The sequence below is a fragment of the Heloderma suspectum genome, chromosome 1, assembly GCF_057233095.1.
Source record: "Heloderma suspectum isolate Gila_16-S chromosome 1, 16-S_ref, whole genome shotgun sequence".
NCBI classification, from domain to species: Eukaryota; Metazoa; Chordata; class Lepidosauria; order Squamata; family Helodermatidae; genus Heloderma; species Heloderma suspectum.
The window spans coordinates 291,853,690-291,868,767 of NC_139458.1; the positions used below are offsets into that span (position 1 = coordinate 291,853,690).

General features: G+C 44.7%; 1 protein-coding gene across 1 annotated transcript in view; it reads right to left on the minus strand.

The window, feature by feature from the left end:
* The window catches only part of LOC146359227 (protein eyes shut homolog), a 187,907-nt gene that overhangs the window by 165,602 nt on the left and 7,227 nt on the right, over positions 1-15,078 (minus strand). The window contains exons 2-4 of the mRNA XM_084826873.1: positions 14,369-14,465; positions 13,934-14,041; positions 12,542-12,687 (exon numbers count right to left, since the gene is read on the minus strand). Coding sequence (XP_084682999.1) covers positions 12,542-12,687; positions 13,934-14,041; positions 14,369-14,465 — 351 coding nt within the window. The remainder of the gene's footprint in view (positions 1-12,541; positions 12,688-13,933; positions 14,042-14,368; positions 14,466-15,078) is intronic.

Consider the following 15,078-nt stretch of genomic DNA (forward strand, 5'->3'; position numbering starts at 1 on the left):
AGTTGTTATGTATCTGAGCCATTCATTCAACTCATATCACCACTACCATAAATATTACAGCAAATGTCCAAAGTGTGGTAAACTCTAATGAATTTCAACAATCCTAGATCCATTTTGTCAATGTCTGAAAATACATATATGCTAGGGCTGTGCCAAACATTTGAAGCTGAAAAGCCATCAAAAAGCCTACATCTTTTGAGCCGGTTCAGAGTCTTTGCCTCCCTGCTGAGGGCAAATGAAGCTAATTCAAAGTGAGGGCAATATCTATACAGCAAGCATTGCCCTCACTCTGGAGTAGCTTCATTTTCCTTCAGTGACATAATCACATAGTCAAATCTGATTACCTCTGTGGCAACTCACCAGTTCCTTTAAAGGGGGGGGGGGCGGCGGCTCCAAAACACTTATAGTAAGGGCCATTGTATCACCATTTAAATACTAAGTAGTGAAGAGTAGAACCTGAATGTGTGTGGGGGGTGGCAGGGGAGAGCATAGCTGTACTGTCATCCCTTTTGAGCCCTCCTGAAGAATTAGTGAAAGGGATGCTCCTATTCTAATCCTGCAAATAGGGCTAGAAAGTTTGGGAGCTGTTTTGGTTCAGCCCTGATATATATTTGCCATCTTGGCAGGAATACACTGGCTAATGCTCATAGTCATATATAGGTGTCTGTCACAATTTCCCAGACAGTCACAATGTAGCCTGGGACTATGTGTGTGTGCACATGTTAACAATCACCAGATTTAATTGACTGTAACGTATGCATAGTACTATGGTTCCAGAAAGAAATTTAGTTTTGATAAATAATGTGGACTGAAGTATGGGGGAGGGGGAGATCCTCTCCCTCCTCCCCACACCATCCTGAAATGTCTCTCCCCCCAGTCACCTCCTTCCACTATTTAAGTACAGGTCCCAAGATAAGTTATTCAGCACGATATAGTGGCTTGGCAATGGAGTAAAAAACCCCGAAGCTATAGAAACACAAGGTGTCAATATTGTACTAGACTATTTTTGTTTTCAGTCGAATGCCCACAAAATTACATCAAAATACTGAAGAAATCATCTACTCTGTAAAACACCTCTATTGTTTTAAACAAACAAATTTAACTACATGTAGTTAGGGATGTCAGAGAATTTCGCCACGAATCTCGGGGAGGCCGAATGCCAGCGCATTTGGCCCCCCGAAATTGGTGGCGAAACGGTCTGCCCCCCCGCCCCCTTCGGGACGGGACTTACCTTGGGCGAATCCTCCTGGAGGCGGCGGCGGCGGTTCGGCGGCTGCGGCGGCCAGTCTTCCGACCAGCTGCCGCCACCATTTCCAGTAAAGCAACAACAACAATAATAAAAATGTGATAGGCTACGTATAGATTTACGTAGCCTATCACGGCTAGATTTTTAAAAAATACCATGATAGGCTACGTAAATGTTTACGTAGCCTATCACGGCTGAGTAAAAAACAAAAACAAAAAACCGCGCGTACGCAAATGGCGGCGCCCATCGGAGCCGCCATTTGCGTTCCTTATTTTGGCACGTCTAGTCTACGTAAACATTTAAGTCTACGCTATTTGCGTTCCCCTTATTTTCGCCATAGTCTACGTAAATGTTTACATAGACTAGACATGTCAAAATAAGGAACACAAATGGGAGCACCCATGGGCGCCGCCATTTGCGTACGCACAGGGTTTTTTTGGGGTTTTTTTACTCAGCCGTGATAGGCTACGTAAACATTTACGTAGCCTATCACGGCTGACTGCAGGGATGCTAACGGCAGTGGCTACAGGATTCGGGGTGGAGGGACGGAGCACCTCCCCCCCGGCCAAAATTTCAGGGGGGAGGGACGGAGCGCCTCCCCCCCACCGCGAATCAAATTTTCTTACAGGTAAGTGACTTTCGTACATCCCTACATGTAGTAGGAGCACTTCATGGTGATTTTTGTGATGTCATTGCAGTTTAAAAACTTCCTGCAACTTGATTTAGAGGCAGCTCCTGTGACAGATGAGTTAAACGCCAAAGACAGTCAGTTTCGAAAAATTCAGAGACCGTATTGGTGTAATAAGCCAAGAGGGTGGTTTATGGGCAGATGAAATACGGGGGAAAGGCTGCAATTTGGTCTCTTATTCAGTGACGATGACAAAATGGAAACAAGTTTGATCCATGTCAGGGAATAAAAATCACTGTGATCTATGGAATGAAAGATATTACACTGCAGGTATTATTAATATTTTAAAGTATGTCATCATCCTGTAATAACACTTTGTAGAAACACACCTGGGGATCTGTTTCTTTAGACAGTAGCAGAACATCATATGAGCCTTTTAACAAAGTGGTCAACAGGACCCACCACCTCCTCCTCTGCACTATGCATTGCTAAAGCCTGTTCAGCAGGACTAGGGAGTGAATCCCTCACCTCAACTGGTGGCATGGGGGAAGTGGCAAATTGTGTACTCCCCCTATCCACCAGCAGTTCCCCCTTCTCTGCAAGACAGTGGGTGCTCCAGAAAGCTCTGGCAGCTGTTCTGCCACTGCAGCATTTACCATAGTGCTAGAATTGGGTGGGTGGGTGAGTCCCTCTGGAGCTAGTGCCTACCCAGAGCTAGAGATGGCGGAGAATTTCTCCACGAATCTCCGGGAGGCCGAATGCCAACGCATTTGGCCCCCTGAAATTGGTGGTGAAATTCTCCGCCAGCCCCCCGCCCCCCCCCGGGATGGGACTTACCTTGTGCGAATGTCCCTCTCGGTGGCGGGTCCCAGCGGCGGTTCGGCGGGGGTGGCAGCGGCGGCCGGTCTTCTGACCGGCTGCCGCCGCCGCAATTGCAAAATAAAAAAGGAAAATAAAACAACAACAACACACACCCGTGATAGGCTACATAACGATTTACGTATCCTATCATGGCTAGATTTCCAAAGTCAGCCGTGATAGGCTATGTAAATCGTCACGTAGCCTATCACGGGTGACTTTGAAAAAAAAAAGCGCGTATGCAAATGGCGGCACCCATGGGGCACCGCCATTTGCATTGCTTAATTTGGCACGTCTAGTCTATGTGAAGATTTACGTAGACTATGGCGAAAATAAGGGCAACGCAAATAACGTTCCCTTATTTTCACTGTAGTCTACGTAAATCTTTACGTAGACTAGACGTGCCAAACTAAGGAACGCAAATGGCTTCATTTGCGTACGCACTTTTTTTTTTTCAAAGTCAGCCGTGATAGGCTACGTAAAGATTTACATAGCCTATCATGGCTGACTTTGGAAATCTAGCCGTGATAGGCTACGTAAATCGTTACGTAGCCTATCATGGGTGTGTGTGTGTGTTTTTTTTACTTTCCTTTTTTTTTTCGCGGCCGGGTAGACGGGGTGTTCCTCCCCGGCCTGAATTTTGGCGGCGAGGGATGGGGCGCCTCCTCCCTGGCCTGAATTTTGGCCGGGCGAGGTGGGGCGCCTCCCCCCCTCGCCTGAACTTCGGGGGGGGAACCAAAGCGCCTCCCCCCCACCGCGAAGCAAGCTGCGGGACCAGGTAAGTCCCTTTCGTCCATCCCTACCCAGAGCACCTGCTGTAGTGTCACTGGGTGGGTGGCAGCTCTGGAGAGCCTCACTGGTTCTGCTTTCCCACTGCGGACAAGGCTGCAGCAGGAGAGCAGCTGTCTGGGCTCTCCGGAGCAGCCACCCACCCTCTGCCTCGTTCTGAGAATATCTGCATCAGCCAAAGAAAGAGGTCCACATGGCTCTTGTGAGAGCCCAAATGCCTCGCTCTGAGGAGGTCCTTCCTCAGAACCAGGCAGTGTGGGAGTGTGTCCTGGGAGATCGCTGGTACCTGAAGATGTGGTGCATGGGGTGGCAATGGGGAGAAGCATCACCGTGCATGTGCTCTCCCAAATCAGGTGGTAGGGAAGCTTGTGTCAGTACTGCTGTTCATCTGCTCTTGAGAATACCCCCCTGCCATTCCAGAGACACAATACATGCACTCTTAAGCTTATGACGTTTACATTATGCTTAAGTTGCCAGAAATGCTTGTGAACTATATTGCAGTCCTGATGTACAGTCCATCAGCTGTATGGCCTCACCTGTCTGATTTCATTATGTATAGCGTGCTTATTGGATCCCTTTGATTTCAGTTCTTGATGCTCAATGTATGTGTTCAGAATCAGTCTGACTGAGTTTCTCTTTTCATTTCCCAGAATTTTAAAACTACAGCAACCATGAACAAATCCTATACAGTACAAACACACTGAAAAATCATGTGTGTATCTGCTTTTGAATGAATTTGCTCCTGCACTCATTATCTGGAATAGAACAGCTTATTATCAGCCAGACATTCATACCCCTGTATTTGCCAGACAGCACAATAGCAACTTATTCCACCTTAAAGTGCTGAATGTGGATCTATAATACCTAGTTCATAGGCTGATGACAAGCCAGAAGGGAAAAGGTTTATCCTTTCCAGATACTGCTAACGCATTAGGGATAAATCAGGCTATATTTCCTTAGAGAATTGCAAAAACAAGCTGGCCTGGTACAATAATTTAGTTTCAGAAAGTACTCTCATTACTATGTGAGATATACCTCTAACAAAATGGACCTTCAATTGACAAACAAGAGCTCTGAGTATATATTATGAACATTTTGCATTTAGTAAAACACTATTCAAAAACAGATTCACTTTCCTTCCTGGCATGACTTTGTCTGTCAGCACTATCTGGTTATACTTCTTGAAAGCAATCCTGACTGAGTCCTGCAGATGTGGTACAGCCTCAGTAGATAAAATGGCCCAATAACACAGGGCTGTTGCTAGGGATGTATGAGGGGAAAAAAATCAGTTTCTTTTTGATCAGGATTTACCCACTTCGCACATTCTGGAATGAACACAGATTCAGGCACAGTCTGCAGCTGAAGTTTGTACATTTCCGATCTTGCAGCATGATTCATGGACCAGAAAAAACGTGCTCAACAGCATGCGTACGTTGAAAAATGTGCATGAAAAATGCATACTTTTGAAAAACGTGCACAACTACACTTTAATCAATGGGAGAAGAACACATACATTTCAAAGATGTGCACAATTGACATGTACATTTGTAATTATACACACAATACGCATGGATTTTTATGCGAAAAAGAAAAAACAAATCTTGCAATCCGATACAGACTCAAGTCAGAATGAGCTTTGCGATGGAATCTCAACATGGAATCTTCAGCAAGCTTGCTAAAAAGTGAAAGCACATCCCTAGCTCTTGCTCTGTCTGCAACTGGAAATAAGGAATCTGCTTGCATGTGCAGAACCACATTGGATGAGCACAGTCCTTGCGTCCAGTTTGTGTTCTAGAATGACCCTGAATACCAGGTGGTGGAGACAAAGAGTAGGGGAGGGCTGTTTCTTCTGTGTCCTGCTTGAAAGCTGCCCAGAGCTTTCAAGCAGGACATAGTTGGCTGTAAGGAAGGGTGAATCTGTCATATGGATGTACGAAATTGGCCTTACCTGGCTCCGCCGGGTTCCGCTGGGGTGGGGGGAGGCACTCCGTCCCTCCCCCTGGAATTCTGGCCGGCTGGCTCCACTCCGTGGGGATTCTGCAGAGCCGCCGGCCGGCTCCACCAGCAGCTGGACATCCGGCTGCTGGCTAGCAGGGACGCAAATGGCGGTGGCCATAGGTGCCGCCGTTTGCATCCCTGTAGTCAGCCGTGATAGGCTACATAAATCTTTACGTAGCCTATCACGTCTGACTTAAAAAACAAACAAACGCACGTACACAAATGGCTGCGGCTATGGCCGCCGCCATTTGTGTTCCTTATTTTGGCCCGTCTTAGTCTTGCTATTTGCGTTCCCCCTTATTTTCGCCATCTTAGTCTATGTAAATATTTACGTAGACTAAGACGGGCCAAAATAAGGAACGCAAATGGCGGCAGCCGTAGCCGCTGCCATTTGCGTACGTGCTTTTTTTTTTTATTAAGTCAGACATGATAGGCTACGTAAAGATTTACGTAGCCTATCACGTCGTTTTTTTTAACCTACCCATGATAGGCTACGTAAATCTTTACGAAGCCTATCACGTCTTTTTTTTTTAACACTGGAAATGGCGGCGGCGGCAGCCGGTCAGAAGACCGGCTGCCGCAGCCGCCACCACCAAAGCCGCCACTGCCCGGAAGATCCGCCCCAGGTAAGTCTCATCCCGAGGGGGATCCGCGGGGTGGCGGGGCGGTGGCAGGCTGTTCCGCCACGGAGTTCCGCCATGGAGTTTGGGGGGCCGAATGCTAGGGATGTACGAAAGTCACTTACCTTTTAACGAAATTGATTCAAGGTGGGGGGAGGCGCTCCGTCCCTCCCCCCGAAATTCTGGCTGGGGGGGAGGCGCTCCGTCCCTCCCCCCCGAAATTCTGGCCGGGGGGGAGGCACTCCATCCCTCCCCCCGAATCCTGGCCAGCCGGGTCCGCAAATGGCGGCGGCCGTAGCCGCTGCCGTTTGTGTCCCTGCAGTCAGCCGTGATAGGCTGCGTAAATGTTTATGTAGCCTATCACGGCTGAGTAAAACAAACAACCACGCACGTACGCAAATTTGCGTTCCTTGTTTTGGCAAGTCTTAGTCTATGTAAACATTTTCGTAGACTACGGCGAAAATAAGAACGCAAATAGCGTAGACGCTATGCTATTTGCGTTCCCCTTATTTTCGCCGTAGTCTACGTAAAAGTTTACGTAGACTAAGACGTGCCAAAATAAGGTACGCGCGTTTTATGTTTTTTTTTTACTCACCCATGATAGGCTACGTAAACATTTACGTAGCCTATTACGGTGTTTTTTAAAATTTAGCTGTGATAGGCTACATAAATCTTTACGTAGCCTATCACTTTTTTTTTTAAACTTGGAAATGGCAGAGGTGGCAGCCGGTCGGAAGACTGGCCGCTGCAGCCGCCGCACTGCCGCCGGAGCTGCTGCCGCCGCCAGGAACATTCGCCGAAGGTAAGTCCCGTCCCGGGGGGGTGGGGGGTGGCAGACCGTTTCGCCACCAATTTCGGGGGGCTGAATGCGCTGGCATTCGGCCTCCCCAAGATTCATGGTGAAATTCTCTGACATCCCTACCGAATGCACTGGCATTCGGCCTCACCAAGATCCATGGCGGAATTCTCTGCCATCCCTAATCTGTCAATTTCATCCCCGCCCCCCTATTCCTCATTTTTCCAATTCAGTTCATCCCAAAGTTTGAGAATTTTCCCAGTCTTAACTTTGAAGGGAAAAAAACTTTGAGAGAAATGCTTTCTGTATGCCTTTTAGGCTAATATACACAATTCGCAAGCATTTTAATGTTATTTGTATTAATATATGCATTTTTGTATGACTTCCCCTAATATACAAATGTCTGTATGGATTTTTTGATTGGAAAATTGCAAAATTAGGTGAAATGTAAATGTCAAAGCATAACTGAGTTTTGGTTCACTTCTTGGTTCAAAAGGGCAAAATTAGGTAAATTTGTATTAAAATGTGAACTGAATGAGTTTCCCCCCCATCCTGAGTTGGCCATTGTGAATTCAGAATGCTGGATGAGATGGTCAGATGGATCAGTGGTTTGCTCCAATGGAACTCTTCTTATGTTTTTATATTCTTATTCTAGTACTTGGAAGCTTGTTTACTGTGGCTGTCCAAGATTTTAAGAAAGCATTATTGCTGTTTAGAAAGACTCTTCTATTTCCAATAAAACTTATTTCTGAGATCTAGACCCACAAGTGTACTGATATCCACTGACAAAGGAAACGAGTTTTTCTAAGTTGGACTTCCATCTAAGTTGGACTTTCTAAGTTGGACTCATTACTTCATCTACTCTAAATCTGACTTTGCACAAAACTTTTTCTTATTTATTTTTGTTTCCTCTTTGCAGTATACTGCTGCAGTATAACGGCCTGCTGGAGAAAAGTATTAGCATAGAACCACTGTGAAATCATTATGATGAGACAGATAAGGAAAATAAGCTCTGCAATACACACTTAAAGACACTGTGTCTCTTTTGAGCTCCAAAAATATGGAAATACATAGATAAGGGTTATACTTTCGGTACCTATGTGCACCAGGAAGAAACTTCTCCACATCAAGAATGACTTCCCACTGTGGCTATGCACTGTAGGATTAATTGCCACCTCCAAACTTTCTCTTGGTTTGTGGATTTAAGTTAGAGTCTTAATCACTTTCAATATATTTGATTAGTCTTGGTTGGTAACCAAAGTACACTTGACATAACAATCTTAGCTGCTGTCCTAGCTACGTGTATGGATAGTAAACAATTTGCCCCTTTCTTTCCTATTCTTATGAAGGAAACACTTCGTACTTTAAGTGTTTTTTTAATAGAAACATTAACATTCTAATGAAATTAGAACTGAGCCAACATTTCTCAGAAGATTGAGAAATTTTCTGAGATTTTCCTTTTTCTTACCTGCCTCCCCTTAGAAAAAGACCACTTTGCAGAATTTCTTCTGAATGTTCTCCACAATGTTTGTGTGGCAGCCACTCTTCCACCCACCCTCACTCCCCCATCATGGCCTCAAGGAACAATATTACATCCAGTCATTGTGGAAACTACAAAATGGTGGCCAGGTTGCCAACACAGTTTTTAAAAGAAGAAGCCATGCTACTGCTAGAGCCCCACCCCTGAGAACTTGTAGAAAATTGGAGAATGGTCCCCCAAATTTCTCTGCCCACTAATATGGTACAGCTAGGGATGGGCGGATTCCTTACCTGCTGGACCATGGGGAATCCACACGTGGGGGGGAGGTGATCCGTTCCTCCCCCCGGAATCCACTTCGGCCAGCTCCACTTCGGCCAGCAATTCCGCAGAGCTGCCAGCCGGCTCCGAAGCACCAGCAATACAGTCGCCATGCCATATCGCTGGCTGAAGGGGATTGACTGCAGGCATAGCCTATCACGTGAAAAACACTATGCCATTTGTGACCCTGTTTTACATGATAGGCTATGCAAATATTTGCGTAGCCTTAGGGATGGTGGAGAATTTCGCCACAGATTTCAGTGAGGCCGAATGCACTGGTATTTGCCCCCCAAAAATCCGTGGCAGAAAGGCCTGGCCCCCCGCCCCCCCGCGGATTCCCCCCGGGATGAGACTTACCTGGGGCAGATGTTCCGGATGGTGGTGGCTCCAGGGACAGCTTCAGCGGCGGCAGCAGCAGCTGGGCTTTTGACCAGCTGCCACGGCCGCCATTTGCATTCTGGTCTTTGCCGTGATAGGCTACGTAAGTCTTTACGTAGCCTATCACGGCAAGACAATTAAAAAAAAAACCCAGCATACGCAAATGGCGGTGGCTATGACTGCCGCCATTTGCGTTCCCTATTTTTCACCGTTCTAGCCTATGTAAATATTTACGTAGGCAATTACGGCGAAAAAAAAAGGGAACCGCAAATAGCATACTGGGCGCCATTTGCGTTTCTTTTTTTTTCGCCATAAAAGCCTACATAAATATTTACATAGGCAATTACGGTGAAAAAAAGGGAACCGCAAATAGCGTAGTGGGTGCTATTTGCATTCTTTTTTTTTTCGCCGTTTTATCCTATGTAAATATTTATGTAGGCTTTTACGGCGAAAAAAAGAAACGCAAATAGCGCCCACTATGCTATTTGCGGTTCCCTTTTTTTTTTGCCGTAATTGCCTACGTAAATATTTACGTAGGCTAGAACGGCAAAAAATAGGGAACGCAAATGGCAGCCGCCGTAGCCGCTGCCATTTGCGTACACCGTTTTTTTTGGGGGGGCATGCCGTGATAGGCTACGTAAAGACTTACATAGCCTATCATGGCAGCCTGAAGGGATGCAAATGGCTGCTGCTATGGCGGCCGCCATTTGCATCCGCAGCAGCCCGTCCGTGGCCGGAACTCCGGCTGCGGACAGCCCTGGCTGGCTGCTCCGCGGAGCCGCCGCCCCGTCGCAGAGCAGAGCCGGCCAGGCAGGATTCCCAGGGGGAGGACCGGATCACCTCCCCCCCCGTCAAGGATTCCGGGGAGAGGGACAGAGTGCCCCCCCCACCACAAACAGAATCCGTGAACAGGTAAGTTACTTTCGTACATCCCTACATAGCCTATTGCGTGGAAAAAAAGCAGGGACGCAAATGGCGTCCAGGACACCATTTGCAACCGTAAAGGTCTTAGTTCAAGCTAAATGCAGCCATTTACGGCTGCATTTACCTTAAATTAAGACCTTTATAGCCGCAAATGGAGTCCTGGACACCATTTGTATCTGCAGTCAATCCCCTTCAGCCAGTGATACGGCATGGCGGCCATATCACTGGCACTCCGGAGCCAGAGGATCCGGCTGAAGATGATTCCGCAGGGAGGCGGAGAGGTAAGTGTTCTGTTCTGCCACGGACTCCGGGGGGCTGGATCATTTAGAATCTGGCCTCACTGGGGTCCATGGTGGAATTCTCTGCCATGCCATCCCTAAGTACAGCTGGTACAGAATGGAGCTCCTAGAATGCGCGTGGAGATCAGGCATTGGGAGCACATGATATGGTTGCACTGGTCGCTGATTTGTTACCAAGTTCAATTTAAACTGCTGATTTTAACCTTTAAAGCCCTAAACAGTTTGGAACCATTTTGGATCCATATCGTCCTTCTTGGACCTTACAATCAGCCTTAGTGGACTACTCTCTGACCCACAGTAAGGTCCATCAGGCTGGTGGGTATCAGAGAGAGGGCCTTCTTAGCAATGGCCCCACACGTCTAGAATTCTTTCCTTACAGAGGTATGTATGGCCCCACCTCTTTTGGCATTTAAATGGACTCTGAAGACATTTTTGTTTCAGGCTGACTTAGCTGAAGTGTGGTATGCAAGGGTTTTTAACCCCTGCTGTTTTCAGATGATTATAATTCTTATAATATGTTTAATTGTTTTATCACTTTTGTGTGCTGCCTTGGGAAGGCTGTGCCCTGAGAGGCAGGCTGAAAACCCATAAATGAACAAAAACACTAGAAATGTGATAATTTGCACACATGTGAAGTATTAGTAAAAACTATGGTCCTGAATTGTTTATACTTTATGGCGACTTGGCAACATGAGACATAATGCTGTAAAGAAACACACAGCACCGTCCCTTGGTATGTGTATTTCAGATCTCCCTGGTGCAAAATATGTATAGATATATACATATATATTAAAGTGGGAAGAGGCGTTGGAAATGTATTCGCTTTTTAATCAGCTAAATATATTGCTTGTTATATCCCCATAAATTCAGTGCCTTTAAACTGCTGACATATTGACTTTTTAAACTGTCTTTTTCATTATCCAAAACGGAGAAGGTTGGCACTCTTGCAAACAATATGTTTTCGTTTCTTATGAATTAGGTGACATAAAGCCAATAAAACATAGAAAGGAGTCATGCATCATCATACCTATATAGTACATTTCTAAAAATACATGTTTCACAAATTTTCAAGCTGTCAATAAACTGCATCCAGTGCTGAGTGGCAGCCTACTGCATGATGGGAATCCTGAACTTCCTTTTGCTCAGAGCCCGATAGCTTATAATTTTCTTGAAAGAGCCTTTTTTTTCCAGACTGGAAAATGGCAACATTTTGCATTCTGGATATAAAGTGCTTTACATAATTTGTCACAACCAATATAAATGAAAACTCAATAACAACATCAACTGCTGTTGGAATTAATGCCTGCATTGGCAATCAAAATGGGGACCAGCATGGAATCTCATCAAAAAGATATGGTTAACAGATCAAAACAGGAAAACAAAGCAAACCCACTAAAAATGAACTCACATGCTGCAGTCATATGATTATTCTGTAGTTCACATGCACAGAGAATATACCTAGTAATATTTATATGCATTTCTAGCAATTATTTATAAATCATATATAATTTATATGATTCATATAAATCATATAAATCATATAAATCATATAAATATATATATATGAATATTTACATAATTACTAGGATAATACACAGATTTCAGTGCAGCACACTTTAGTAAGTAAGGCATTATCCCTTCTATGTAAGGTTAAGGATTGCTACCTGAGCAACATTTTCAATAGGGCACTTTAAGGAGATCAAATATTCAGGCATTAGAATTCAGATGTAAAGGAGTTTTTTTAATGCCAAATTCTGATTTATTTCTTTTACATAAGCCAGGAGTTATGTTGATTTGCTAGGCATCCAAACTGTGATAAAAACTGACACAACTGAAAAAGGGGTTGTGATATATGCATTTGCAAAACTTACTCAGTAGCTACACTAATAATTATTTTTCTTGGATGAATTCACAAAATATTGATTTTTGCTCTGCACTATGTAACCTCTCTTTTAATGTAATTCAGCTAAGTATCTGGATTGGTAAAGAACTAATAAATCAGAAATGACATAAATAAGGTCCACAGGTGCTTAACAAGATACAGATCTGAGGATCACTGGGAGAAACATTGATTTGTCTTTCAATATGTGTGTGACCTCTTTGGCTCATCCTCGGCATAGTGGCAACCCTTGTCTATGCCAGAAACTCTCAAGATATTACAATGTGGTTTGGTTTGCTTCCAAAAACATTCTGAAAATGTACTATACCTGTGAAACCAGGAGCACAGATACACTGGTAGCCCCCAGGCTTGTTGAAGCAGCTTCCTCCATGCAAGCAAGGAAGAGTTTCACACTCATTTACATCCAGCTCACAAAGCGACCCATAGTAGCCAGGTGGACATTTGCAAAGGAACCTATTATGATATAGAAAAAGGAATGCTTCAGCAGAGAGTAATAAGCAAGAACACTTTTATCGAGACCATGAAGCTATCCATTTGTCGAGCCTGAAATATCCCTATTAAAATAATTAAAGGGATTCCTTTCATGATTTTTTGATCATTCAAGGGAGACAAGCCCCCCTCCCTCTCTCTCTCATATTCATAGGAATTGTAATAGATGAAGCTAGACAGGATGGTAGTTCAACCTTTTAGAATGGGGAAAAAAGGATGCAAAAAGCTGGGAAACCACCAAATGATTGAGGGGTGTGGAGAAATGCAGGAACCACCTAGTGACGTGGGGAATGGGGCGTGGTCATCTGGAGAACCCTGGAAGGATAGATTAGAACCCCAGCTGGGCTGGATTTAGCTCCTGATCCTGAGGTTCAACACCCCTGGTATATTTACCTGGGAGTAAGTCTCACTGAGGTCAGTAGGACGTCACACCAAGCATGCAGCTCAGAAAAATCCAATTTTTGCTGCATGCTTCAGACTGCAAAAGTAGGTGTGGGGAGGTTACCAAGCACCTGAAGCCCACAATGTATGGATGATGGGCTGCATTTGGTGTGAGGTGTTGCATGTTCTGCAAGCCTGCACAGTAGAGTTCATCAAGTGTGGGGGACAAACCTGGCCCTCCGGGGTTCCCAAGATGCCCCACCCTCGTACCCTGGCCAGAACCACTTTCCCCCAACAGCTGATTGTTTGGTGCTTCCCTGGCTTTTGTGCAGGTTTTCCCCCATTTTAAATGGTTGAAATGCCTCCTCTAAGGCTTAGTTACTGGCAAGAAGGGCTTTAAGCTACAATATGCTGGCATTTTTGGTACTCTTGTCCTACCCCTTTTGCCTTTGGCTCCGTACTCTTTGCCCTCAGCCCCACCCACCACTGGAATGTGGCCCCCAAGAGCTTCTCTGAAATTGAATTTGGCTCTCAGACTGAAAGGGGTTCCCACCTCTGAACATGGGAGGGCCCAGTTAGCTGTTGTGGCTCATGCATCCTGATAGAGCTATCCTCCTGAATTTGTCCACCCCTCTGCAACAAAGAAGAAGAAGCTATAATCCCTTTTTATAGCCAGACCACAACTATGGAAGATAGGTCTCCAAGTTAGTATAGGCTATTTACTTTCTCCCATATGGCTTGACACATGCTGTATCAGCAACTTCAGTACAAAGGCAGTACTTTTTCCTTAATCACTTCCCCCCCACACCACTGGATTCTACTCACAAACCTGTTTATAAGATCTATGCATGTTCCACTGTTTGCACAGGGGCTTGATACGCACTCATTAATCTCCACTTCACACCATGTCCCAGAAAAGCCATCTCTGCAGAAGCACCTGGAGAGAAGGATGACATCTAGTGAACTGAATCTTTTAACTCCAGGAGACACAAAAAGAAAGAAAAACAAACAATCTTATGTTCATATTTTCTGGTTTTCTTCTTCAATAATAATAATACAAAGAAATTAGATAACTTCCAAAGCACTTGTGGCAGAGTACTTGATTACACTGATTACCGCCATACACTGGATAACTGAAGACCTCTGAAGTAAAATTTGTGAAGTAATCATCCATAAATTACCTAAAACTATGCCAGCTATATTCCATTGTCTCTGCCTGAAATTGTCCCCAAGTCAAATCTGACAGCTGTCAGATTTTCCTCACCTGTAATTGTTAACCCCATCCACGCAACGGCCTTGATTTTTACATGGGTTGGAGATGCACTCATTGATATCAATTTCACAGTAAGTACCTTCAAATCCTGAAAGATAGACGAAACAGGTATGGATCAGTGATCTCTGCTACTCAGTTTGAATGTCAGGATCAGTGATAAGAAAGGCCCAGGTGAATGCCTTCTAAATGGCACTTTAAAACACCTGAAGTATTTTGATCCCTCAGACATAACAGGAAATGCTTTCCCTTGGAGAATATTACATATCTAACAGTATTGTAACACAAGGGCAAAAATAGGATGGAATGGAAGAAATGAGCATCTGATTAAATCTACTGGGGAATTTTAGCTGGTTTGAAAGTCTTGGAAATGCTTTGTTAAAAAGAGGGATGCTATCTCCAAAAGCAAAGAAAATCATCTGTATGATAAAACTTAATCTGGCATCTCAGTAGTGACCTATTGGAAAGGAAATTTCTCCACCTCGCCAGAAAGATTTTCCTTTCTCTTAGGCATCACACAGGGGACAATACTTATGGGTATGGAAAGAGATCAGCGTCTTACCAAGGCATTTTTTCCTTAGGATGGATAAATGGACAGGATTTTGTGAAAAGTGTCCCCCAGTAGTATTACATCTTGAATAGTTTTATGATGTTATTTATTGGTTTCAACAGACTTGCGTTTTTAAAAATTAATTCCATGTTTC